General features: G+C 39.9%; 1 protein-coding gene across 2 annotated transcripts; it reads left to right on the forward strand.

Annotated features, from left to right (window-relative positions):
• Window positions 1–3,023: 3,023 nt before the first annotated feature.
• On the forward strand, window positions 3,024–23,409 carry LOC125437209 (V-type proton ATPase subunit S1-like protein). 2 transcript variants are annotated; one of them, XM_048504644.1, is made up of 7 exons: window positions 3,024–3,184; window positions 12,004–12,044; window positions 13,316–13,377; window positions 15,583–15,815; window positions 16,682–16,732; window positions 18,140–18,383; window positions 22,159–23,409. In XM_048504644.1, exons 1-7 carry the CDS (start codon window positions 3,090–3,092, stop codon window positions 22,459–22,461), a joined length of 1,029 nt encoding a protein of 342 aa, XP_048360601.1. In that variant the 5' UTR covers window positions 3,024–3,089; the 3' UTR covers window positions 22,462–23,409. The 2 variants fall into 2 exon arrangements, with proteins under 2 accessions (XP_048360601.1, XP_048360602.1); XM_048504645.1 differs by lacking the exon at window positions 13,316–13,377.
• The last annotated feature ends 1,575 nt before the right edge of the window (window positions 23,410–24,984 follow it).

Raw genomic sequence — 24,984 nt, forward strand, 5'->3', positions numbered from 1 at the left:
TTCTCCACCCTCAATATTTTTGGATATAAAAAGATCCTCCTCATCTGATACTAGGGGGTAAAGACTTCCAGGACTTGAAAACATTTCATTTTTCAGATGCTTAATTTCTGAAACATTTTTAATGAGTGGTACAATACAAAGAAATAAATAAGATCACAAGATTTCATCCTGTATTAATTAATCTGGAATTAATAAAAATGCAATCCTTGCTGGAGACTCCATCTGTTCTACCATCCCATTTCTGACAATGACCAACCAGATGCTTTTTGTTTTCCACAAACAAGTTGCAAAGCTCTTTGACACTCACTGAAGGGATTCTGCTTCCGAATTGTAACACACCCTTAGCTCAGCTAAATGCTATCATTCTGCTCTTGGAAATCCTAGCACAGACTAAAACTGCTCAACAGCATATTCTAAAAAGAATGAGGTAAATCTTAGCAATCATGCTCTTTTCAAACCTCTTTACAAAACAAATCTTTGTAATTTTAGTAATTTTTGTAACAGTTCAATCAAGCAGACAGAGAGCAACATCTAAGCAGACTTTTCACCTTTCTAAGATTGAGATCAATTTGTTTACAAGGATGGCTCTACAGAGCTTTTACCCATGTAAAACTGGAGAAAAAAGGCACTTACAGTCTATTTTCAATCCACTTTGCAGCCTGATTTTATTGTATGAAATGGCAAAAATCTACTGGCAAACAATCGTTAAAGTGTGTTGAAAGTTCATTATTCATTATTGTGGCTATGGGACAGAATCTTTTGTTGGTGGGAGACCTAACATATGAACTAGATAAGAACCTCCCACCAAACACTATTAACTGTTGTGCTGCAGCTGCATCATCACTTCTTTATTCTCACACATCTAAATCATGATAGATATTTGCACTTTTTTGTAAACTGGTTCTGGTGGGTTTTCCGGACTGTGTGGCCGTGGTCAGGTGATCACAGCCCGGAAAACCCACCAGAACCAGTTGAATCCGGCTGTGAAAGCCTTCGACAATATATCAGAAAAGTTCATTCTAAGCATCCTGAATTTGTTATCCATTTGTAGTTCGTGTTTATTGTTTGGGGAATATTCTCAGAATCAATAAAAGCAATAGAATAATTCATTTATCTGTTTCATGGAGAAATTTGAACATCCCCCACCTTCAGCGACTTCTTGTTTTCTTCTCTCTTTATGAAACCATCAAATGTGGATTAAGAACATGAAGTGGTAATAGTTTTCTAACATTCTGAGATGTGTCTGACCAGTTCCTTTTTCTACTTTTTCTTTATTCTGTTCCAACTTTTAAAATAGTATTTGTAGCCATTTCCACCACCTTTTTATCCTCTTCTTTCACCATCTTTATTCTCATAAATGAATATTGTGGCTATTTTTTTTTAAAGGAGTATTATAGTTTTCCTCTGCAATTGTAAAAGGGGAATCACATGTTGGAATTTCATTGTAAGACCTGTGTTTGGATTTTGCTTCACAATGATGTTCTCATGGTGAGTACAGGCTGCTGAAGGATTTTGAGATTATCATATACTCTCTGTATCACTCAAGGAAAAATAATTAAAGACGGTAAATCCCAAAGCTTAATGGTTGCAGATGCTAAAGCCCTTGCTTAATCTTATATCTAGGCTGCATTTGACTGGCATAATCAGTTATTTCTTCTTCAATCACACCAGTAGGTACGTATGATACTAACTAGCAAGCAATAAAGATAACCATAATTAAGGCTGCCTACTTTGGACTTGCAGGAATCCTAAATTCTGTGGCAAACAACACCATCAAAATCAGTAATGGAAACCACTTATGTAAAATTAACAGCTAAACTCAAGATTGAGTGGGTTCAGGATGACAACCAAGTGCTGTGCTGGTGTACTACCAAGCTATGGCAACATATGGCAAAGATATGGCAGTGTAGATCTGGGTGGTGTTAGGGGCACACTGTAGGCAGAGCAGGACTTGAAAAAGCCCTGCAGCCCGGGTTAAGACTCCAACTCTGATGTAGTGCAGCAAAACCCCCAACAAAGTCATAGAGGACCACACAAGAGAAAGAACTGTGCCCTCCCCCGCAACTCCACACAGTTTAGGGTGCTGACTATCCCTGCAACCCATTATAATCTCCAACCAGAAGCTATACAAAGGTAAAAGCCAGCTAGGACACCCATGGGCCAGATGGTAGGGTCTCTGACATACATTTGATTCTCTCTGATCAGTCTTGCATACCTTTTGGATGTGAAGCTTGCACTTTGTTGGTGAGACTTTCACACAAACAGCATTTTGAATCACACAGGGGAAATTAGCACAAATTCCTCTTGTCTGGCAAAAGGTTACTCACAAGCTCTTGCTGGAACCAAATCCTTGGCAGAAGAGGTCTGGGATAACCAATTGTTTTTGCATGCGCTAAATTAGCTCCAGGAGCATGAAAATGCTGAGAGTGGATTGACTGTGTTTCATCTCTTGTGTTTGGTGATTATTTGCCTTGTCCCACACATGATCTGGGAATGCTGCATGTTAGTGAATTGTGTCACGGCTTTGACAGACTGGGGTTTAAAGACACATGTTTTTGAGGGAAGATTGGTGGGAAAACTACATTTATTTGCAAGCCCTGTGCCTCTTTAGGCAACACATGCCATTCATTTCAGTACATTTGCCTTGGACATGTTCTCCAAAGACTGTGATTGCTCTCTCTCTCTAAATTGAAATGTTTTGCCCATTCTTAAGTGATCACCTCGTGCTCTTTAGAAAGGATTAGCATTTAAGTAAATAAATTAACTGCATTTGTGTTAGGAACGGCTAGCTTTAAAATACTTTATTAAAAGATCAGTCTCATATTAGCTGCATTTCCCCCAAGTTTTCCACAGTCTCTAATCCTTCCCTAAGGACAATTACAGATTGCACAAGGAAGCCGGTTGTTTTCAAGCAAGATAGCAGCCTTTTATTATGTATAGACAGTACATGGCAACTCATGTGGTGTTCAAAGTTGCTTCCTATTGGCTGGCTCTGCTGTCCATCACATGCATCCTGAGAATACTGGCTCAGGTTTCTTTGATACACATGAACAGATGTGCTGGGTCTGGAGGGACGGATTCTTCTTTCAATGGAAAGCAACAGCACCTTTACGGTTTTTCTTTTCTTTTTCCTTGTAGGATTTACCTCATGCATGGACCAATTATTGGGAAGAATGGAGAGGAGGTAAGTGTTTTCATGCCTTTGAATAAAAATCATGGGTACAGCTGAATGAATGGTGTGCATGTTGTGGGACTGGAATTTTAAAAAAATGTAAAATAGGTAAGGAGTAGTCTGTTTTATTTTTCTTCAAACATTGCAGAATTTATGCAGAATTATGTTATTTCAAGACTAACGATACTACCTGCTGCAAACTGTTTATTCAAAGGGAAGGCTATTAGCATCAGTGGGACTCCTCTTGAGGAAACGGAATGGTATATTGCTGATTAAATGAAGGATTTTTCATATGGTTTTGTATCTAAAGGCTCAGGAGGTAATAGTCTCTGTTGCAGTTTTTTCCCCCTTTGAGTTTGTCATTTCACCATCCTTCTGAAGTGTTAGTAACAGAGATAAAAATAAAAGAGTGTAGGTGTAAAAACATACCCCTTAAAACACAGCCAAATTAAGGGCTTTAAACAAATTTCCAAAGGGAAGTGTGTCATATAGAGGTGGATATAATTTTAGCTTTACTGGAAAATATGCCACTCCAGTATAAGATCTCTTCATTTGTGCAAAATAAACAGTTCTCAAATATTTCAGTAAGGGTCTGAGCCAAAAGAAGTTGTACAAAATAATCCAGGATGGGAAAACAGCTCAATGGAATTAATATGCACACTGTCTATCACAGCTAGTAATAACTGGCCAGGTAACAACGCTGAGGATCACAGTGAGTGATCAGGTCTGTGCATTTAGGGTAACAGGGGCATGAGGTGATTTGCTTAAGCTTGTATTAAGAGATCTTTGGCTCAGTTAACTGATAAATGAAAACATACTGTAGCATTTAAGTTGTTTGTTTGCTGTGAAGATGGAATATTCACATTCAATTACTATTTTTCTAGTAAGTTATCCGTGAAGTATGCTCATGTTTCTAGATTAAATATATATTTCAGAGTATCAGCCTCTGTGTCCTGGATGTTACTCCTGCAAAAGAAGGATCATATCTATAAACTCCAAAACACAACTTTGATTTTTTTTATTTTGAAAGAGTCATCCTGATAATCAATAATCCTGATAATCAGGTACAAAAATGAACTTAAAAGTAACATCAAATGCCCTTTCATGTTCTCAGTGTAATATAGTCAGAGTTGTAAGTAAAGAAACTGGAGGAGCAGACTAAACTTTGCAAGACTTTGCAAGAACTGACCTCACAGACACTTTGTAAGAGTGAGTTCCTTAGCTTTTTTTTAAAAGGACCTATTAAATTTAGAGTTATTGGTTCGTACTTGCAAAAGAGCTCTGAAGTCCTGAGCATGTTGCACTCTCTGTATTTTTTAAGGGATGTATTTTTAAAACAAGGAATGTGTGGCAACTCTTATTAACGTCTTAGAGGAATACATGCTTGGATCTTAAGTCTAATTTGCACTGTGCAGGAGAAGAGATACCTATTAACAGAGGGAGCTGGCATTACTATTCCTGTGTTACCTGTTCTGAGTCTTCTGTACTGAGTTACCTGTACTGTTTGAGATTCCAGGGTTTGTCATGAGTACTGTGGTTGCAGGTATAAATCAAACTGATTCATGCACCTTCGCTTTTATAAACATTATAATTTCTGGGAACTTTATAAACTAATATTTACAAATGCCCTAGGGTGGTTTTCTTTGTCAAATTGAAATCATGTAAATATCTGCAGAAGTTTTGGCCACTGTTTTTAATCTTTGACATTTCTGAATTCAGCTAACGACTGAGTGATATCAGATCTTTTTTTTTCAGTCTTTTCTGTCATTTTGTGGCTCTTTAATATGTGTAGGAGGAGTGGAGTCTTTAGTGCCAGAGCAGTTTTTAGGAAACAGATTTAAGTCTTATGATTCACATTTCTGATGGTTTCCTACAGGTGTAAAAAGGTCCAATAATATCAACAGATCTTGGGGTATTTAAATTCATACATTTTAATGGAATATCAGCACTAGACAAGTGTATAGATAATTAACAACTAAAGTGACTTCAGCTGTAGCTTAACACTGATCTTCAGCATTAGCTCTAGATGGAAGAGGGAAGACGTTGGTCTTTTCTGCTTGAATAACTGAAAATTTATCCTGCTGCCAAATGCTACTTTTTTGTTGGTATTCTGCAACTTTTTCACCCTATTTAGTTCTGGAAACATTTCCACTTTACTTTTCCTCCATTGTTTTCATGAACTCTTTTACTGCAATGTTTTTCCCAAATCATTTCCAAGCCAGTTCCCTTGAACGTGCAATCATATTGATTGTCTATTTCTCAGCCTCACCAAACACCCAGATCTTATCCACACTCCCAGGTAGTCATTGAAACTCCCCTTCAGCCATTTTCTCTTTTTCTTGGTTAGCCAATTTGCCCCATTCCTTCCCTCCAGCTGTCTCCCCCCATTTTAATTTTTTCAGTTTTAGATTAGCACTGATGCAGATGACCAAGTGAGCATGTAATAAATTTCCCCTCTCTCTCCTTTGTATATCGGAGTAGCATGGAAAGCCCCTGAATAATTAACTACTTCCTACTGATTTCCCTATTGGAAGATTCAGATTTATGGCCCCATCCAAAGGGGGGTGGAATTCATCACTGGAGGCAGCATGGGCCTACGTTGGTGGATTTGTCCTCCCTGAGGTACTTGCCCTGGTGGAGAGGTGCTGCCAGTGGGTGGCTGCTGAGGTGCGCTGAAACAGCCAGACGTGGTGGCGCATGCCATGCCAGTGCTCCTCTGCCTCCACAGCCTATGCTGGGATCATGGGGGCATTCCAGAGGCATGGTCAGGAGCAGAGCCAACATTTGTTGGCTTTGCCACTGGAAATACCAGTGCCTGGTTCCTGGGCTTATGCCATTTTCTTTGGTGGCATAAGTCCATGGGAGTCCCATAGAGGGTTTTCCAGTAGCAGGTGTTTTTTTTTTAAAAAAAGCTTTTGGCTCCCCATGCCACCAGAAAGTCCTCCTGAAAATGGTGGGGTGGCATGGTTGTGACTGTGGTGCCACATCTAGGCACCCAGCTGCTTGGATGTGGTTGCTCAGCTAATGAGAACTTAAACGATTATTCTACAAACTTTATGAGTAGTAAAGTGGTTTTTCTTTTCAGTTTCAATTTAACATTCAGAGAAGGTGTGACTGAAGTAACTATATACAGACTTATTACAGCTTGTGTATTCTTCTTAGATAGGGTAGGTATATTAACCTAATATAACCTGTACCTATGAGAGCCAGTACAAAAAGGCAATACTGAAACTCTGGGTACTCCTAGACCTAAAGAATAGCTTCACTCTGGAAGTATCACTGTCATCCATGATGTCACCCATGCCTCCACCTCTTCCAGTGCAGACAAGATGAAACTGATTAAAGTAAACAGGAAACAACATTGCAAAGGGAGGGAAATGGACACAAATCATGGAAAATGATTGGATTGACAATGCTTAAAATATGGGGCGCTATGTGCAGAAAAGGCCACTGAGATGAACAAGCTTCCAGAAGCTGTTTCCTCTGAATCCACTAGTTCCATGCATGTAAAAAGGGTGGTGAAATTAACTAAGCCAGATTGCAAGCTGCTTCTGGTCTAGTTAATATCACCTGCAGAGAGAGACTCTGCACTATTCTCCTTGAAGTTACATACATGCATATATAAATGCATGAAAATTAAATTGAATTAAAATAATTTTAAATGTTCCAAATGGACTCTGGCCCAGAATGGGTATGTGAATCTAATAAATGTATTACTTAAGAACAGTACCTACCAGATGTTCAGAACAGTTACACTAAAATATACAAAAGCCTATGACAGCATTTCACTTATTTATTCATGCTACTTCTTCAGAGTCCTGCTGACTGTGGCTTACAATTGAAACAACATCACAACATAAAAATACGCCATTGGACAAATATACAGAAATGCTGTCAAGTTGCAGCTGGCTTATGGTGACCTTAGCAAGAGGTTTTCAAGGCAAGTGAAAAGCAGAGGTAGTTTGTCATTGCCTTCCTCAGCAGAGTCTTCCTTGGTGCTCTCCCATGCAAGTACTGTCCTTGCTTAGCTTCCAAGATCTAATGAGATCAGGTTATACCATATATCATGGAAGCAGATTATAAAAACTGACAAGCAATGGGCTCTCTAATCATAGTAGGGAATTGTGTGGACATTCCCTACCACTAGGTGGCACAGAGCCTCCTTTTTTTTTTGCCACATAACAATGTTTAATACCATTAGTTTCCTTAATGTACACAAACCAAGGTTCCCATTTCTCCTTGTATGTTTCATAAGGTATCTTCCTAATCACATGTGCCATCTGATCCACACTGGAGAAATATTGAACTTTTTCCTTCCAGTCTTCCAAAGTTGGTATCTTATCAGTTTTCCATAGTCTCGCTAACACAATTCTTGCTGCTGCTGCTAGATGAAAAAATAAATGGTAATATCTTTTTGGTATTTCGTTCCCTGTCAAAGTTGGACTCACCAAGTATATAATACTTTGTAAAGTAAACTGTTGACCAACAATTTGTATTGCCTGCATGTGTATTTGTTGCCAATAACTTTCCACCTTTTTACAATCCCACCACATATGTTTGAATGTGCCAATTTCTCGCAGGCACTTCCAGCATTTTTTCAGAGTTATTTTTACTTATTTTATACCATTTATTTGGCATTATATAAGTCCTGTACATAATTTTTAAATTGTTTTCCCACAAATTGGTGTTTGAGGTGTGATAATATATACTCTTCCAATATGTATTCCACCATTCCAACACTATAATATTCCCATGTTCTTGTGCCCACTCAACCATACATTGCTTCACTACCTCCTTTTCTGTCTTTTGTTTTAATAATAGCTGATAAAAGTTGCTGATTATCTTTGTACTGCTCATCATTAACAATCTATCTGTGAGAGCTCCTCTTGCTAGTGGCTGCCCAGTCTGCGTGGCACCCATATGGTGTCTGCACAGCCTGTGGGGAACATTGCTGGTAAGATAAAACCCCAAAATAAGAGCCTGGGTTATTTTGGCTTGGCACCTAACAGAAAGTAAAGTAGGTAACAGGGGAGACTTGGGGGGGGGGGGGAGCAGGAAGTTTTAGAGGTGAGGTGCCACCACAGAAAATACCTTGTCTCTAGTCACCACCTAGAGGGAGTTGTTAGATCATGATAGTGTTATAATGATCTGTGGTTAGTGCTAGTTCCTAGCACTAAAAAGCTTATAGCCCTTTTCTGCTGTGGTATTGTAAGGTAAAATGTACCCCTTCCACTCATCACTCTGCCACAAAAAGGGTTAGATGCTCACTTTACAAAAAGAAAAAGAAGATAGCTGAGAACTAATGTGGCACTAGACCACTATAACGCTCAGTCTAGCAACTCCATTTATTTTTGTAAACCTGCTGGTATGTGACCATGTTGAGGGACTGACATAAAAAAGTTATTTGACTGTGAACAGATTCCAAACAGATCATACCAAAACAGATTTAGGAATTATTGTAACAAAGTGGGGGAAGGAAAGCAAAATAAATGGAGGATGACATATGTGGTCACTCCCAAAGCAAGGCCACATTAAGAAAACTGAAGAAGAGCAAAACATAATCGTGGAAACAATCCAAGTCTGAGATCCTTTCTAGTATACTCTACTGGCTCTTATGGGCTAGGATCCACACAGCACATTTAAAAACCCTACACAGCCCTCCCCTCTCCTCTGTCTCCAAAATGTAAAATGTAGCTTTTGATCTAGTGTTGGGGTTCTTCCAAGTGTTGACATATACATTTTTTCCCTTTAAAGCTTCCTTGTTATTTAAGCAAATATAATGATATAAATAAATGTGCTCTGTGTTAGATACTAGAAATCTTCCTGCTGGCTGTCACAGCAAAATGATCTGGTGTACATGGTGAGTTAGCTGCTCCACTAAACTGTAAGTGCAACGGCAGAGATTTCCTTTTGAGGGATGGATAATAAATCTGTACACAAAGACTCCTAAGAGTTTTTTTTTTAGTAATATGCCATTATTCCTGTATGAAAGTCCCCTTTAGGTCTTGCTAGAAACTTAAATTACATAACAAGGGTGTCTGTAATAGTGAATTAAATTGGAACAATATCTTCTATGAATGTGGTTTCTGTCCTATAAATATGTGCTAAAAACCGGTTCATTAAAATTAAGTATGGAGTAGCAATATGCTAGAATTGTAGACATTGGCCATAGCTGGTTTACACAGATATTCACTAATCATATATCCAACATGACATAGTGATTGGATGATTGACACTTGTGTTAGGCAAATGGTCACTAGAATGGTCACACTTTTCAAAATTACAGTGTTGTTTGTTAGTGCCAGGCTAGTTATGACTTAAAATCCACATGCTCAAACTGTTTTGCTCCACTGTGTGGTGCCCAACTCCTTATACTGAGAAATGGAATGAGATAACTCATCTGATTTTGAGAAATGGCATATCTAGGTGATGGAAAGCAGGATGGGGAAGATGATGCAGGTACCATAGGTGGACCTGACTTCTGAGGAAAGTAATGGGTAGACTTGGCCCCTTCTATTTCTTATTGGAAGGTAGACTTGCTTCTTAATGGTAGGTAGACCAGCCTTCCCAAGTAATGGGTAGACCTAGTGTCTGCAGAAACTAATGGGTAGACTTGGCCCTCTTTCCCCTCATTGCTGGCTCACCCACATGCCCAGTGTCCAAGATCCAGCTTGCAAGGATGTCAAACAGCAGCAGGAGTGGGCAGGCCAAGCATAGGCAGAGCTATCACAGGGTGGGGGAGGGACAAACACCCTGGGTGCAGGTGCGGGAGGGTGGAGAATTGCTCCCCCACCCCTCCCACCTTTCCCCCTATGGACTGTAGCAGGCTGCTCTTTTAACTTTAAAAAGGTAAATCAGGCATTTTTGGGGAAGTGGGGGGTGTCGGCTGTCATTTTTGCTCCAGGTGCCATTTTTCCTTCCTACAGCCAAAGAGCTGCAGCCATGGGTAAATGCAGACCTTGGCCCTCACTCTGCAATTGAAAGTAATGGGTAGACCTCTGTGAATACCAGGTCTACCCTTTGCTTCTTAATGGGAGATAGACCAGCCTTCTAGATAGACCAGCCTTCTAGAAATTGTAAATTTCGTTGTGCGTGCACAATGACAATAAAAATGCTTAGAGGGTTGGTTTACCAGCCTCAGCATTTGGGCAATGGAGGGAGGGGCCATAGGGAAGTCACAGCAGGGGTGGGGCTGAGGTAGAACAGGGATGGTCCCCACCTAACCTTTCCTGTCTAGACCCCATTTTTTGTACATAAAATGGGCTTTACTACTAGTCTCTTGTACAATAATCTTCCTTTACACATCTACACATTGTGAGGTAATTCACCAAAATATTTGTAACAGGCAGAATAGAAAAAAGAGTCTTGTTTTCCTAGATGCTACCGTGACTTCCTGTCAGTCTATAAATACCAAAGACACAAATGACAGTCATGCTAAGAGGTGTGTTTGCTGCTGTATCTACTGCTTGTTTCCCTGGAGATGTAGAAAGTTGCCAATTGAATCTGTCAATCTGTGGTATTTTGCAGAGGCTCACAGCTCACTCTTACTGCTGGGTTTCAAGCTGGGCTATGAATATTTCATTGGGAGGTATATTTAGCACGTTGTGGGTATGTTCCTACTTACAATAGAATCTTGTTACTTGTGTGTGAAACATGGTTTCATTTTCAGGTGGTTTTCTGGGAGACATCAAATGCCTGTCCTAAGCATTAGCTTGAATCTGGGAGTTTCTAGCATCTGATCAGAGACACAGTCTCCACCTGGTTGAACGTATCAGCAGATATATCATGCAGTCTTGCATCAAATAGATATTTCACACCATGAACTACTGAAGTGAACATCAATTTAATATCAACTTCTCTGGTGCCATTCTAAATCATATGACATGGCTGTGTCCAGTTATTTTATCTTTTTAAACAGACATAATTAATCATCATAATTTTCTCATGGGAGTACTGTCTGGCTATCCTTCTGTATTGCACTGAGTTATCTAATCAAAACATGGGCATTTAATAATCACTAATCTTGAAGGTAGTAAACAAACTGTCCTAATGTGTATCCCTAGAATGAAGAGTACTCTGTTAATAAATATGAAGCTTATTTTAAAGGAACAGACATACTCAAGACCACTTTAAAAACATTCTGGGCCATTTGTGATTTGTTGGTCACAATAGATTTATGTGGTATGTTCTGACCTTGGAACACTTAATTCTCACTGGCATCCTTTAGGTTTGGTGAGGCAAAGTAAACACATGGAATATGGGGTTCAATTAAATAAAGGGAGAAAAATCTGCCACTTACTCCAGACTCTGGACTGGTCAGGTTTATTTCTATATTTTTTGCCCTAGAAGTGTAAGGTTATTCTGTCAGTTCTATACACTTTAATCCCTTCTTTCCCTGAAAGATCTCAGGGATGCATGATTTGTTTTCTTCTTCTCCCTGTCATCGTTGCATCATTGCAACAATTTTGTGAGACATGTTAGGCTGTAAGAGATTGGCTCAAGATTGCCCAGAAAGTAGATATGAGCTCAGGTCTTCCACATCCTAGGTCAGAACTCTGACTACTATACAATATTATAGTGTAGTTTCTGCAAGGAATGCTGTGAAAGAAAATGAAAAACATTTTACTAGTCAGGGCATATTTACAGTAGGATTGTAGAAAACACATGCATGAAGGCATATGTGAGATGGAAGTGAAGACGTATCAGCTCCCTAGTGTTGTTGCAATTGCAGTATAGCTGAACCAAAATTCTCCAATATAACATGGTCCACAAACTAAAACACACACACACATACTTGCCCATTGACTGTTCATGTGTTTGCTTTGTTGCAGCTGGTTTGCATACCATGACCAAGACCTGCTTCAAAGAAATGGTAAGTTTTCAAAGTGAATTAATGAATTGATATTGATAACACCATATAGAGATGTTCTTGGTCACTAATAAAAGCCATGAAATAAAAAAGCTTAATAAAAGCCTTTTGCCTGCGTGAGAATTTGGTCAAGGCTTGAGTATATCCCGATTTTTTTCATGTTGCATTTCTTTCACAACACTTTATATAAAATAGATGATCATTGCCTCCTTTATTGTTCACCTACATACAACACGTGTAAAAAGATATGGCTAGACAGGGGAGCTCTAGCCTCTACATTGCCCTCTCCTCTGAAAATGCAGCTTACAAAATAACTAGGAAATATTTTGTTAGCTCTTTCATAATGCCATGAATTTTTTCTAATGTAATTTGAAACTATTCTACCAGGGGTGTGCAGAGATAAGAAAAAACATTGGGAAGGACTTCATTTCCCTCCGAGGAAAGGAAATTCAATAAACAGAACAGGGGAATGAGGAAACCTGCAACCCCTCTGCACCTCAGTAAAAACACCATATCTTGCTGTCTCCCCAATGGCTGCGGTGTCCGAACGTGCACACACCTCTGTCCTCTTAGGTGGGAAGAGAATTGGTGGGCCCAAAAGGAAGGGTGATGGGCAAGGAGATGAGGCCATGGGGAAGTGCCATGCATGATTCAGAGTATAGGAAAAGCTGTAGATAGGGATGGCCAGGGCAATAGCTTGAAAAGGTGGTTAGAGAGCTTAATGGAGGAGAGGTCCATCTGTAGCTAATAGCCATGGTGACTGAAGGGAGCTTCCAACTACAGCAGTTCCAAACCTTTGAATATCAGCTCTGGGAGGCAGCAACAAAGGAGTGTCTCTATGCTCTGTTTCTTTGGTCCTCCAGGGCCACTGTTTGTTGCTGTGTGAAACAGATGCTGAACTAGATGGACCACTTGTCTTCCTAATGTTCTGAAATATACTCAAATGTTCAGTTATGGTTGAATTGATGGAAGATACAATTAATGAGAGGTACTTGCTGAGGAACTTGAGAGACTAAAGAGGAAGGCAGATTTTAAAAGTTATATAAAATATAAGCTCTCTCTTCTTGTTCTTATTCTTCCTACACCAGGCTTCCCATTAGATTATATATAAATGGAACTACAATAGTCTGAAAACTCCTTATTATTGGAAGTTGGCATTCCTTCTTACTAGTATTATTTTACTGATACTGGACTGTGCAACAGCCTTTGTATCCAAGTCTTTCATGGTTGCAGAAAGCTGGGCAGAAAAGCTTGATGTCTCTCTTTTTCTGCAGGCCGACGATACGATGGTGGTGTAAAGCCAAAACTTAATTTACAGCAAGTAGGAATTGCACAGGTATGGAGGTACTAGAAAAGTGGATTGTAAGTTTTCCTGTGGAGTAGATAATATCTTGTTTCTGAATTCTATAGAATTATAGAATTATAGAATTATAGAATTATTCAGTTCTCTGTCTCAGTATATACATTATCTGTAGATTGAAGTGTGGTATCATGTCTAATAGGAGACATGTGGTATCATGTCTATTAGACATGATACTACACAAGTGTGGTATCATGTCTAATAGGAGACGCTTTCTTCTATATTTGTGCTCCTGGGTATGTGTTCGAAGGTGTGCAACATGTAGTCAAATCAGATTGCTATTTGCCTTGGCAGGGAAACATATATTTGCCCCTTATTCTCCCTTCAGAGTGAACAGCAACTGCATCAGCTGGTTAACATTAGGAAAAGGGTATGAGAAGGAGAAGGAGTTAATTGTCCCCATTGCCAAGGATCACTGTTCAAAAGTAGAAGAGGCCTCCCTCTAGATCCTATTTATAAAAGAGCAGGATAAGATCACAGTGTTGCAGCATCACATTTGGTTTGGTTCTTCCTGTCTGTATCAGCATCTCGGTAAAAAATAGGACACATTCATCCTAACTGACCCTTATGTAAGCTGTAATGATTAAAGTCACAATCATATTAATATATTAATTTCTATTGTACTGGAACTGCTGTAAAAATTATCATTGTTTATACATACAACTTGCTTATCCTGAAAATTCCTAGAAACGATCCTGTCTTTCCAGAGCATATTCTGTGGGCACCTGGTGTAATTCTGTTTCTGAATCCAGGCCAGAGCATGGATAGAAAGCCACAATGGTTTTCTATGTTTAGTGCTCTGAACTACTGGGATAATGGGAGATATGTAACTGGAATAAACAAAGAATAATTATTTTATTGATTTGAAATCTGCAGAAGGAAGATAAAGATGTGCTCAGAGCCACCCAGTGAATTTTTTATTGAGCCATGGATTTGGGCCACTGTCTATTAAATCTAAGGTCAACTCACTGCCCATTGAGAGACACTATTAGAGGGTTAGTTGCTGAAAGTTCTAATTTAATAGAGGAGGATTAAATTATGTAACAATATTTCATGAATCTGTGGTCTAAAGCTGATGTCAGATCATTATTGCTGTTCTTAGCGACTGTTTTATTGTATTTTATGGCTGTTTGTCTCTGATTTATGGCAAGTCCTCTGATTTTATGGTTGATTTTTATTGTATTGTGGTTGTTTTAATTGACTTTATTGCATATTATTTATTGTCTTTTATCTATTTATTGTCTTTTATCTATGTTGTCTTTTATCTACCTCATGAGCCCTTTGTGAGTTAAGAGTGTAAAAAGAAGGCATAAATCTCTAAACAAATATGTGATCTCCATGTAGACTTATTATTCACTGTCCATCAGACCCTTAATAGTGCATAGATTCATAGGGAAGGGAAGCACTGATGCTTTAGGCTTTCTTAAGAGGGTGCTAAATTAATTAAAATAGCAACTTCAGATTTCTATCTTATAGGAGAATCTGATTTGGAAAACCCTATCAAAGAATTGAGACTGGGTGTTTGATATGACTTTTGGTGATTACATTGTTGTGGAATGCTTTGTAGAGTAGAATTCTCCATGGCACAAATAGTTGTTTTCTACCCCAGTAGATCTGGAATAATAATGAAATATTGAGAGGTCACTGCAGACAGGTCTCCACTTAGAACCCTCTTGTAGTTACAATTCCATATTTCAGTGCTCTTGACACCCCCAAATTGGTGAATATTGCGATTTTGTGATTCTGAGTCTTCATTGGATGATTATTTTACTATTTCTACAGTGCAGAATAGAAAGTTCTTTACAACACTTACCTCATTTCATTTTATGCACAGGAAAATCCTGTGAAACTGAGAATGTGATTTATCAAAGTCTGCCTAATGAGCTTTATGGTTCAGCCAGGATTTGAATGTTGGTCTTTTAAACCCACCACATCCCTTATTGTGTCTGATCCATATTGACCTCCATATTGGGTGACAGTAGTAGTGCGTAAGTACTAACATTTTGTGTGTCTCACAAGGCATTTAGAATGGCATACTTTGTGCCAGTCCAGTATTACCGAAGTAATTACCTAAGTAAGTGGGACTAGATGTATTTTGAAAAGCTAGGTGTTTGGCTCACAACACTTGCTATTAATTGTTCTGTCTAGATGCGCTAACTACAGTTCTGATTTCTTACTTAGGTTGTGAATTACAACGTAAGCAGTAAAGAGATTTCAGAGAGAGAGTCCGTCATCCACAGCCACTACAGTCCTCTTAATGTCACAGTGAACGGGAGCCCTTGCATACTTTTCTGGGCCAGAAGAATCATGATTAAGTTTCAGAATCACACTCAGCTGGACCTAACAGACAAGACATTTGGTGTTCATGCGACTGTAGATGTTACTGATTCAAACTGCAGTGAAGAAAATGCTATGTAAGATGATGTCTTACCTTGGAAAGTTGCAACACAGAAAAATTCATATTGTATTTGTGGTGAAACAATGTTATGTGACTAAAAAAAGTCTAGCTTCGGTGGGAAAATTTCCAGTTTTCCCCAAGACTAAAACTTTTGCAGGTGTTTTGTTGAGTGTCAACTGATTATCAACTTTTGTTAAGTGTCTTTTGTTAAGAGTGGAAACAAAGTCAGGGGAGTAAACTGGTACATCCTACCTGAGCTGGTAGGATGCGTCAGTTTATTCCCCTGATTCTGCCTCCCTTCAACAAAATTGTCATACCAGGCTGTCTACCCCATTCTCGCCTTGACAGACTGTTGTACTTGCTTCTTGATTAGCAACATCATTTCAATGCCCCTCTCAGGGTATAAGTCTTGTTTATCTCCTGAGATGAATCTGTGGCACTGATAGTCATTCTTTCCTGTAAGACATGGAGTAATGCAGGCTTGCACAATATGGACCACCTCAGCTTCCAGAATGTGGGACACATCATCTGCCATGCTGCACAGGAACATGCCCAACTCACTACATAGATGTGGCTCCATTTCAGCGGTGTTCCCAAACATGAATGGCTGCTTGGACATAATGCTGGAAGCTGTGGCTACATGTGCTTGTGTACACACACAGGCCAAAGTCAAAGTTTTGTTCCCCCCTGGGTTTCTTGGGATGGTGAGGGTAGTATGAGCAGGGCTGAAACTTTTTCAAAACATTAGTAAGGTTGTGTAGCCTAAAATTCTAGATTGTACAGGAATGTTAGACACCTTTTTGTATATGAAAATATCTGTGTTCCCTATTTTGTATATTTTACACTTTTGTCTAATCTGGCTTTTTGTTCCTTTTGCCACAGGCTTTCCCTTAATTTTGGTGATGTTGACAATTTGAAGGAATTTATTATCAGGTAGGTTTTCAAATTTGAATAATTTTTCTGAATCCATAATCTTATATAATTATAATGTTGCTGGACTACGTTTGTTGCTGGACTACTTTCATATGAAAATATTTACAACCCTGTTTAGAAAAATTAAAAAATATAAAGTAAATTCTAACAATCCAATATAATACAATAGTGTTGAACTGCATAAAAACAGCAGTACAAAATATCTCCAGTTAATTCTCAAATCTCTGATAAAACAAAAACCTGATGCTGGAAAAGACTGGTGAGACACATATATAGCACACTCCCTAAATATGAGCCACCACAGAAAATGCCCTGTTTCAGTAGGCAACAATGTTATCCCCTTATAGGACTGAATCTGCAACAGCCTCCATGGGAGAATTCATGTCCTGAGATTCATAGGCCTAGACTACACAGGACTTTAAAGGTGAGAACTGGCTGCTTAAATTGGGCATTTGCTCTGGCTAATCTACATCCATCAATTGGCAACCAAAGGCCTTTCAAATTGGTACAAGGTTCTGTGGGCTGCAGCTGCCACCTAAGAATCAATGATCAGGGATGGATTGTGGAGCCTTTCTGGGCTATGAAGCCTTCTCCTTGGGATCAGGGATCCCACCAAACTCAAAACATCTACAGCACCATCCAGTCAAAGTTCAGAACTCTTTCCTCCTTTGTGGGAAAGTGAAGGATTTATCTAACATTATAAATATATAAGCCTCTTTGAGCTTTTATATTTCTTTAACTTTGGTTGACAATGCCTTGGCACTAAGGACTTCGTAGATACATTTTTGTGAGAAAATTTGGAAACTATTAGTGCTGCATTTATCATCATCAGTTGCACAGTGACACCATACAATGTTTGGTGTGGGGGAGAGGTTAGATCATGAGCAGCTTTCAGTGTTTTTCAACAGCTTCCCTATGGAACAAATACTTGGAAGATCTTAGAATGAGTACTTCTAATGGGTACTTAGAATAAATATAATGCATGGGATGAAAACCAAGCAAAATTGAAGATCAGATCTGTATTTCTCTGCTGTTTTTTAGGTTGCAATTTTTAAAGCATTAAAACACAGCATTCTTACACAATTACTATTACTAGTGATTTTGAATCCTTAACAGAGAATTGTTGGAGTTGTGCACAGGTAGAGTCGTAGGAAAGCTAGTAAGACCTACATGGAAGAAATAACTTTCTTTTCCATCTTCACTTTGGCCCTGTCTTATAGATTCCTGGTTGCTTCCATGGGAAGGTACTTCAGAGAAATTGATGGGAGAAGGAAGCAAATAACACTTTCTGGGCTTATGGGGACAGACTGTACAAAGATGAAATATATCTGGTGAATCCCCCTGGGACAAAGTAACATATTCTGAAATTGCGGTTCTTTTCTCCTGTTTTCTGATTGTTTCTGCTAGATTTATGCTGACGAACAGTTACTACAAACTGTCCATCCAAAACTGGTTTACCTTGCATAGAATCCAGCTCATTTACAACCATTCTGTACAAGCTACATTCAATGCAACCCGAATACATGCTCCAGCAAGTTATTCTTATCACTGTGAACACGTTAGCAACCTCCAGAGGTATGATGCGCTGCTGACACCCAGCTCCACAAATGATGCAGCCAGGCTTTGGGAAGTCACTTTTATTGACTTTCAGGTATGGTAAAAGCCAGACAAAGTGAATTTAGCAGATCCTGTGTGTGTTATCAAAGATGCTTAATGACATACTAAAAGCAAATTACAGGGATCTCCAGGAATTAAATAAGAGGTAGGAATTAAACAGTGAAAACAATTCCCCCATTTCTTGTCATATGAGAGCATGGTTTCATAATTAAAATACTTTTCTCAAAGGTCAACTTCAGAAGAACTCATAAAGATGTTGTTTCCGTGTGTGTGTGTTTGTTGATGACTGTTGTGAGACTGGTTGTGGTGGTTTCCCGGGCTGTATGGCTGTGGTCTGGTAGATCTTGTTCCTAACGTTTTGCCTGCATCTGTGGCTGGCATCTTCAGAGGTGTATCAAAGAGAGAAATCTGTTACACACTGTGTCATTGTGAGACTTAGTGTGCGATGCAAACAGGCTATCAATCACTTTTCAAAAATCTTTGTGCAGGGCTCTATATTCTTACAGGCTGTCATATTCAGGCAAGAAAGAAGAAAATAATAGATCGATCTAGAAACCACTTGCATTTAACTTGGCTTGTAGGACAGTCTCAAGCACAGTTGGTCAGACATAACTCCTACTAAATTTAATAGTACTTATGCCCTAGGAAGAATGTCCAGGATTGCCATTATAACCTAGACTAGCCAGTGTAACAGACTATTACTGAATGAAAAATGGTAGCTGTGTGTCAAAGCCTTCATCTTCTTCCTTGTACCTTTTAGTTAGAGAAACACATGGTATGACATAATTTTGCTGTGGGCAGAGCAGAGAGATGCCCTTCATGGTGACATTATCTCATATACTCCCTAACTAAACTACACACATGACGCTGCTTTATATTGAATCAGATGCTTGGCCCATCAAAAGGGAACATTGCCCACCACCAGCAGCTGTTTAGGGTCTCAGGTATTTTCACATCACCTACTGTCAGATCCTTTACCTGGAAATGCTGGGAACTGAACCTGGGACTTCCTGCGTGCCAAACAGATGTTGCACCTCTAAGTCCCAGCCCCTACCCAATGAGAGGAAAGGGACCTATATCGGGGTTGCTGTTTTTGCTGTCAAAGACACATTCCCCATAATGTCTAGTGTAAACCTTTTTCTCACAGCATGGGGATTGTTCTGTGAACATTGCGTACTCCACAATTCAGTGACCAGATCACACTTGGATCAGTTGCTGAGGTCAGCTAAGGAGAGGATATAATTCCTGTTACTGACTCTTATCTTCTTATGAGGATAAGGGAGTGGGGGAGGAGAGAGAAAAGCTAACAAGAAGGAATCACTCAGGTTGTAATGTACAACAAGCTCTTCTGATTTGTTTGAAGTGACCATTGTAATTTGCAGTTTTAAAACAATGTACCCATATGCGATCTGGCTGATCCAAGGCTTGTACTCATTTATACTGGTGGCTGCTGGAATTTAGGTATTGCAGACCAGAAAGAAATATTGCTTCCTGCAAGAGGTCAGGAGTCACTTTTACTCAGACTCTCCGGTTGGATAGACTCCCTCAGGTTAATTACCACTTGCAAGCTGATTCCCTGCCCTCGCCCCATTCTGATGTGAAAAGCCACGCCAGAAGTTCTCTCACTTTCCCTATGCATGTGCGGGGCAAGAGGAAGTGCGTTGGGACAAGAAATCTTGCCTTGACATGCCTCGTTTCTCAGCACGCTGCAAAGAGGAAGTGTGTTAGGACAAGATTTCTTGTCCCGATGCACTTCTGGTCCCACCATGTGCCAGAGCACCAGTGGGTAATTGGCCTTGGTCCACTTTTATTGGTGTTTTTTTGTCTGGAGCGCATGGGCTGTTTTGGTGCTATAGCCTGGCTATTCCTTTTATGGCCTCAGCCAGAAGAAGAGAGGATTTGCTGACTTGCGTCCTACTCTTTCTTTCTACTTCTTGTCCTCCACTGCTGAGAGTTGGGGGATCATTTCTGCATCTTTGGCCACCCATCCAGCCTTTTTGTACAGTATGCAATAAAGACACACATATCCTATGGAGCATGTTAACCTCTGATGGGACGTCCTACCTCTATGTGATGGCTGGCTGCCCTTCAGCCTTGGCTGCAGTATCAGCCTGTTTTCCCTAGAGAGGCATCTGTTTTCCCTAGAGAGGCTCTCTGTTTTCCCTAGAGAGGCATCTTTGCTTCAGGCATCTGCACTGCTCAGATGGTCGCCCAAAATGTCTTCTCCTTCCTGCAGCAACCACCAGTGGGGGCAAGGAGCCTCTGGACTTCCTCATTCTCTTTTCTCTTTCTTTTCTGTCTGGAATAAGAGTTTGATGGTGTCATGTTAATGTGATATCCTCATTCTGATTAAAAAATCTAACCAGATTTCTTGAAAAGACCATTTCAAGTCCTAAGCTTACTGAGCTGCTACAAACTGACTCTTCTTTTAGCTCTTATCTATGACAGGCTTTCTTCCTTGGACACTCTGTGATTGACTGGAGGGCTGGTAGTTTATTATTACCTCTAGCTGATGTGGTACCTCTCAGATGATTTGCAGGGTTATCTTCACATGCTCTAATGGTCTCTTCCAGTTTCAGTGGAAGTGTTTACACTGAACTTGAAGTGTTTACACTGAACACTGATTTTATTCCAGGTTTACAGGAAGATACCACAGTTTAGATTCATGTATTTAACTGTAATCAGAAAACAGCCTGGTAAAATTAATGATCTAATTGTATAGCTTGTTGGTCCACGATCAAGTCCTATAGGAGCTAATTCATGAATTTGATTGGATAACCTGTGGCATAAGCAATAGCAATGTGGAGTATTCCTGGTCAGGGGCAGGAAAATCTCAGTGCCCAGATATGGCATTGAGCCAGGTCAGCCCTTTTCTTCTGTCTGCTTCTTCTGTGTTGGATTACTGCCTGTTCCAGGACTGTATAGATTACAGAAGGAAACAACCAAAGAGGAGTGGGAGGCTGCATATTTATATTTATTCAAATATTTTGGCTTAGTAACCACAGAACATAATTCAATAACTGAAAAATCACAACAAAACCCTACAGGTAATAATAATATAGTGCCACATAAAATCATGAAATAGTAGTTCTAAAACAACAGCTCACCTGTTGGGAGCAATTCAGAAAAGCACCCCAATGGAGCATTGCCCAGCACTGCTATCCAAATCACTCCCCAATCAGCAAACCTTAGGCTAACTCCAATACTTGATTTAAAAAAGAGCGGTTTTTACTACTCTCTTGAAAACCATGAAGGAAGCTATCGGTCATACTCCACTGGGGTGTGTGTGTGTCAAATTCCATAATTATGGCCCCTGTGTTATACTGCGGTACACAAAACAGCCAAAGATGGTGGCAAATTTTAATACAGTTCAAAAGGTATAACTGTGCTTTGGACTGCACTGTCGATATTCCACTGTAATTAAATAATATCCCAACCTTTACAACTGCCTCAAAAGTTGGCTGTGTGGAAGAAAAGATAGCAGGATATCAACGACAGACAAATGAGTCAGAACAGTATGGTCAGTCCAAAAGGATTTAAGGAAAGGGTCTGTCCCCTGCCCAGTTTGGCTGTTTCTTGAACACAAACATTGATCCATTCCACAGACATAAAGATCTCTGTGTTTTCCAACAAATCAACTCATCATAGATTTCCTATAGCAACAGCAATAAAATAGTTCAAGTCAGGGGAATACTAACACCTATGCCACATACATAGGTTCCATTCATGTCTTCACTAGTAACAGGGACAAAAATACCTTTAATCAAGACATGGAAGATTTTAATTCACACTTTTCTTCTTCCTAACAGATTCAAGGATTTAACATTGAAGATGGACAGTTTGCTTATGCAAAAGACTGTGCCTCCTTATTTCCACCAGCAATTCTGATGGGCCTAGTGATGTCTCTGATTTTGCTTCTTGTTCTAGCTTATGCCCTCCACATGCTGATACACTTGAAATCCCTTGACAGGCACTATGAATGTAAGGCATCTCCTTCTTATTTTCCACAAATGAAAGACATTGATACAGCAGATGAAAAAGAACCACTGCGAAATAATGGGAATGAAGCCTATGAACTCACAAGCCAACAGTACTGTAAAATCTACATTTAGCTGTGTCTATATGTTCCAAGGTCAGATAACAAACTACTCCTGAGGTACTTTTGCATACTGTGAGGTCATGTTAGAGTTTTGAGCATCTCAGCTTTGATATCAATAGCAAGATTTCTAGTCCTTATGATTGTGAAGAGAAATGTCAGTGTACTTCAGCGGCAGTTACTAATTTCTCTAAAATTAAAAACAAAGAAAAAGAGACCAGTTATATTACATTTCCAGTGTGCATTTAGAAGATTTTGACTGATGGTCAAGAATATATGAGACTACAAAACAGTTGTTATAATATTTGGCAAAAAAACACTCAACAGGCAAAGCAGGACTTGTCACACTTTGAAAACTGCCAGGACTCCTCTAAAGTAAAATAGCACTGCCGGATATGCAGAACAAAAGTTAACTTTTGGTTGGCCACTGAAGATTGCAGTTTTTGCTATGATACTAGAGGATTCTGAACTACTGCATTATGCAGGTTAAGTGGTCTGCTCTGCTCACAAAAATGGTTACAGATTCTCTGCTGCTGGAATATCACCAGGCTTGGGGCAGAATGAAATACATGCACTTGGTCTACATCCTTCAGTGAGCTTGTCTTCTCTGCAATGCGTATGACTTCAAAATCAATGGTCCAAAGCAATGTTAATTGCTGGTCATCTTCAAAATGACCACTCCTTGTCTTGTACCAGTTTGCATCCCAGAAATGCCACCAGTCCATCAAATGGCAGCTGATGTCCTCCTTTTGAAGAAATTCTGCAAACTCTGTCAGTTCTGCATTGATATGTCAAGCAGATTTGCCGTGGATCTCCATCTTCTGATGCCCTCAGTCTGAGCAAATTTCTCCTGTTTGTTGTATCACAGTGAAATTATCAGCATTTGGTTTCTGATGTTCTGTTCTTCTGATATTTAGCTAAATGTTTTTTACTAAATTATTTCTCTGATAAATGATCAAAGGATGTGAGGCTGTTAAGCATTAATTTCTAATTGCATCATTGAGAACAAAGTAAAGGAAAGCAACCCCAGAGGGAAAGATTTATATTAAGGTGGCAAAGATTAGCTCTAATACTGCAAAACTGAAGTGCTTCTCTTCACAACCTATTTACAAATCTTTTCAAAGTGCATTTGATAAAGAGACCTTAGAGGGTGGGGGAGCTCTGGAAAAAATTTCCTGAAGAGGTTAGCCTGGAGAATGTTTTCTTGTGCAGCTGCATGAGAGAACCTTTATTAAAAACTGAAGTTTGGAACAAATAGGTTATAAATGAAGTCAATTTTAAGCAAATCTTTTCAATTCTCATACATTTTCAAGAGTGAAAAGTTAGATTTCTTTGAGGTAGTATTGGTTTCTATGGATCATGTTTATCCAGAAGAGCAACAACAAAAATACTGCGAGCTCAAGAGCTCCTGGGGATAGTCACATGTATGACTATCTGCCACTAGGCCAGAAGTCGTGGGTGTGCCCTCGCTGCAATGAGCTCCTGGCACTCAAGGAACGTGTCCGTTCTCTTGAAGCCAAGGTGGCAGACCTGGAGAAGCTGAGAGAGGCAGAGAGGGCAACAAACAAGGCTTTCAGGGACCTAGCAGCCGGGTCCCACTCCCAAGGTGACATCTCTTCAGATGTCTTGGAGAATGAGAGTCTGGGTGACAGAGGGTGCCAGTCTGAGGTGGGGGAAGATGCTCCCTTAGATGGGATCCCTTCCTTAACTGGTGATCAGCTATCCTCTCGCACTGAGGATACCCCTCGGGGAGGTGGGGGGCTCCTTGTAGTGGGTGATTCGATCATCAGGAATATAGAGAGTTGGGTTTGTGACAGGCGTGATGACCGCATGGTGACTTGCCTGCCTGGTGCGAAGGTTGCGGATGTCACGCTACGTCTAGATAGGCTGTTAGACAGTGCTGGGGTGGAGTCAGCAGTTGTGGTCCACATTGGTACCAATGACATTGGGAAATGTAGCCGGGAGGTTCTGGAAGCTAAATTTAGGCTGCTAGGAAAAAGGGTAAAATCCAGGACCCCCAAGGGGGAATTCTCTGAAATGCTACCTGTTCCACGCGCAGGGCGAGCTAGGCAAGCGGAGATACAGGGTCTCAATGCGTGGATGAGAAGGTGGTGCAAGGCAGAGGGTTTCAGATTTGTCAGGAACTGGGGAACCTTTTGGAATAAGGCAGGCCTGTACAAAAGGGACGGGCTTCATCTTAACCAAAGAGGAACCAGGCTGCTGGCGCTCAACATTAAAAAGGTGGCAGAACAGCTTTTAAACTGATTCCTGGGGGAAAGCCGACAGGAGCTGAGATGACTTTGGTTCGGAATACAGAGTCCATGGGGATGCAGACAGAGAAGGAGGTTTTTTTAAATCAACCACATACAAGTGAGGAACATAGCAATGTGATAAGTGATAGTGTCTACAAAAGGCTAGAGGGCAAAACACATAAATCCCAGGTTAGGGACAGAGACATACAGGTGTCCCTATGCTAATAGTAGAAGCCTTCAACCTAAAATGGGGGAGTTGGAGTACAGAGTTTTGAAGGAGGACATTG

The sequence above is a fragment of the Sphaerodactylus townsendi genome, linkage group LG07 (assembly GCF_021028975.2).
Source record: "Sphaerodactylus townsendi isolate TG3544 linkage group LG07, MPM_Stown_v2.3, whole genome shotgun sequence".
NCBI classification, from domain to species: Eukaryota; Metazoa; Chordata; class Lepidosauria; order Squamata; family Sphaerodactylidae; genus Sphaerodactylus; species Sphaerodactylus townsendi.

Bases quoted from the DNA above. Each gene is read 5' to 3' on its own strand.
- LOC125437209 (XM_048504644.1), top strand. From the start codon at position 3,090: ATGGAAAGCAACAGCACCTTTACGGTTTTTCTTTTCTTTTTCCTTGTA. The intron at 15,816-16,681 runs GTAAGATGATGT...CTTTTGCCACAG, and splicing joins TGCAGTGAAGAAAATGCTAT to GCTTTCCCTTAATTTTGGTG. The intron at 18,384-22,158 runs GTATGGTAAAAG...TCTTCCTAACAG, and splicing joins TCACTTTTATTGACTTTCAG to ATTCAAGGATTTAACATTGA.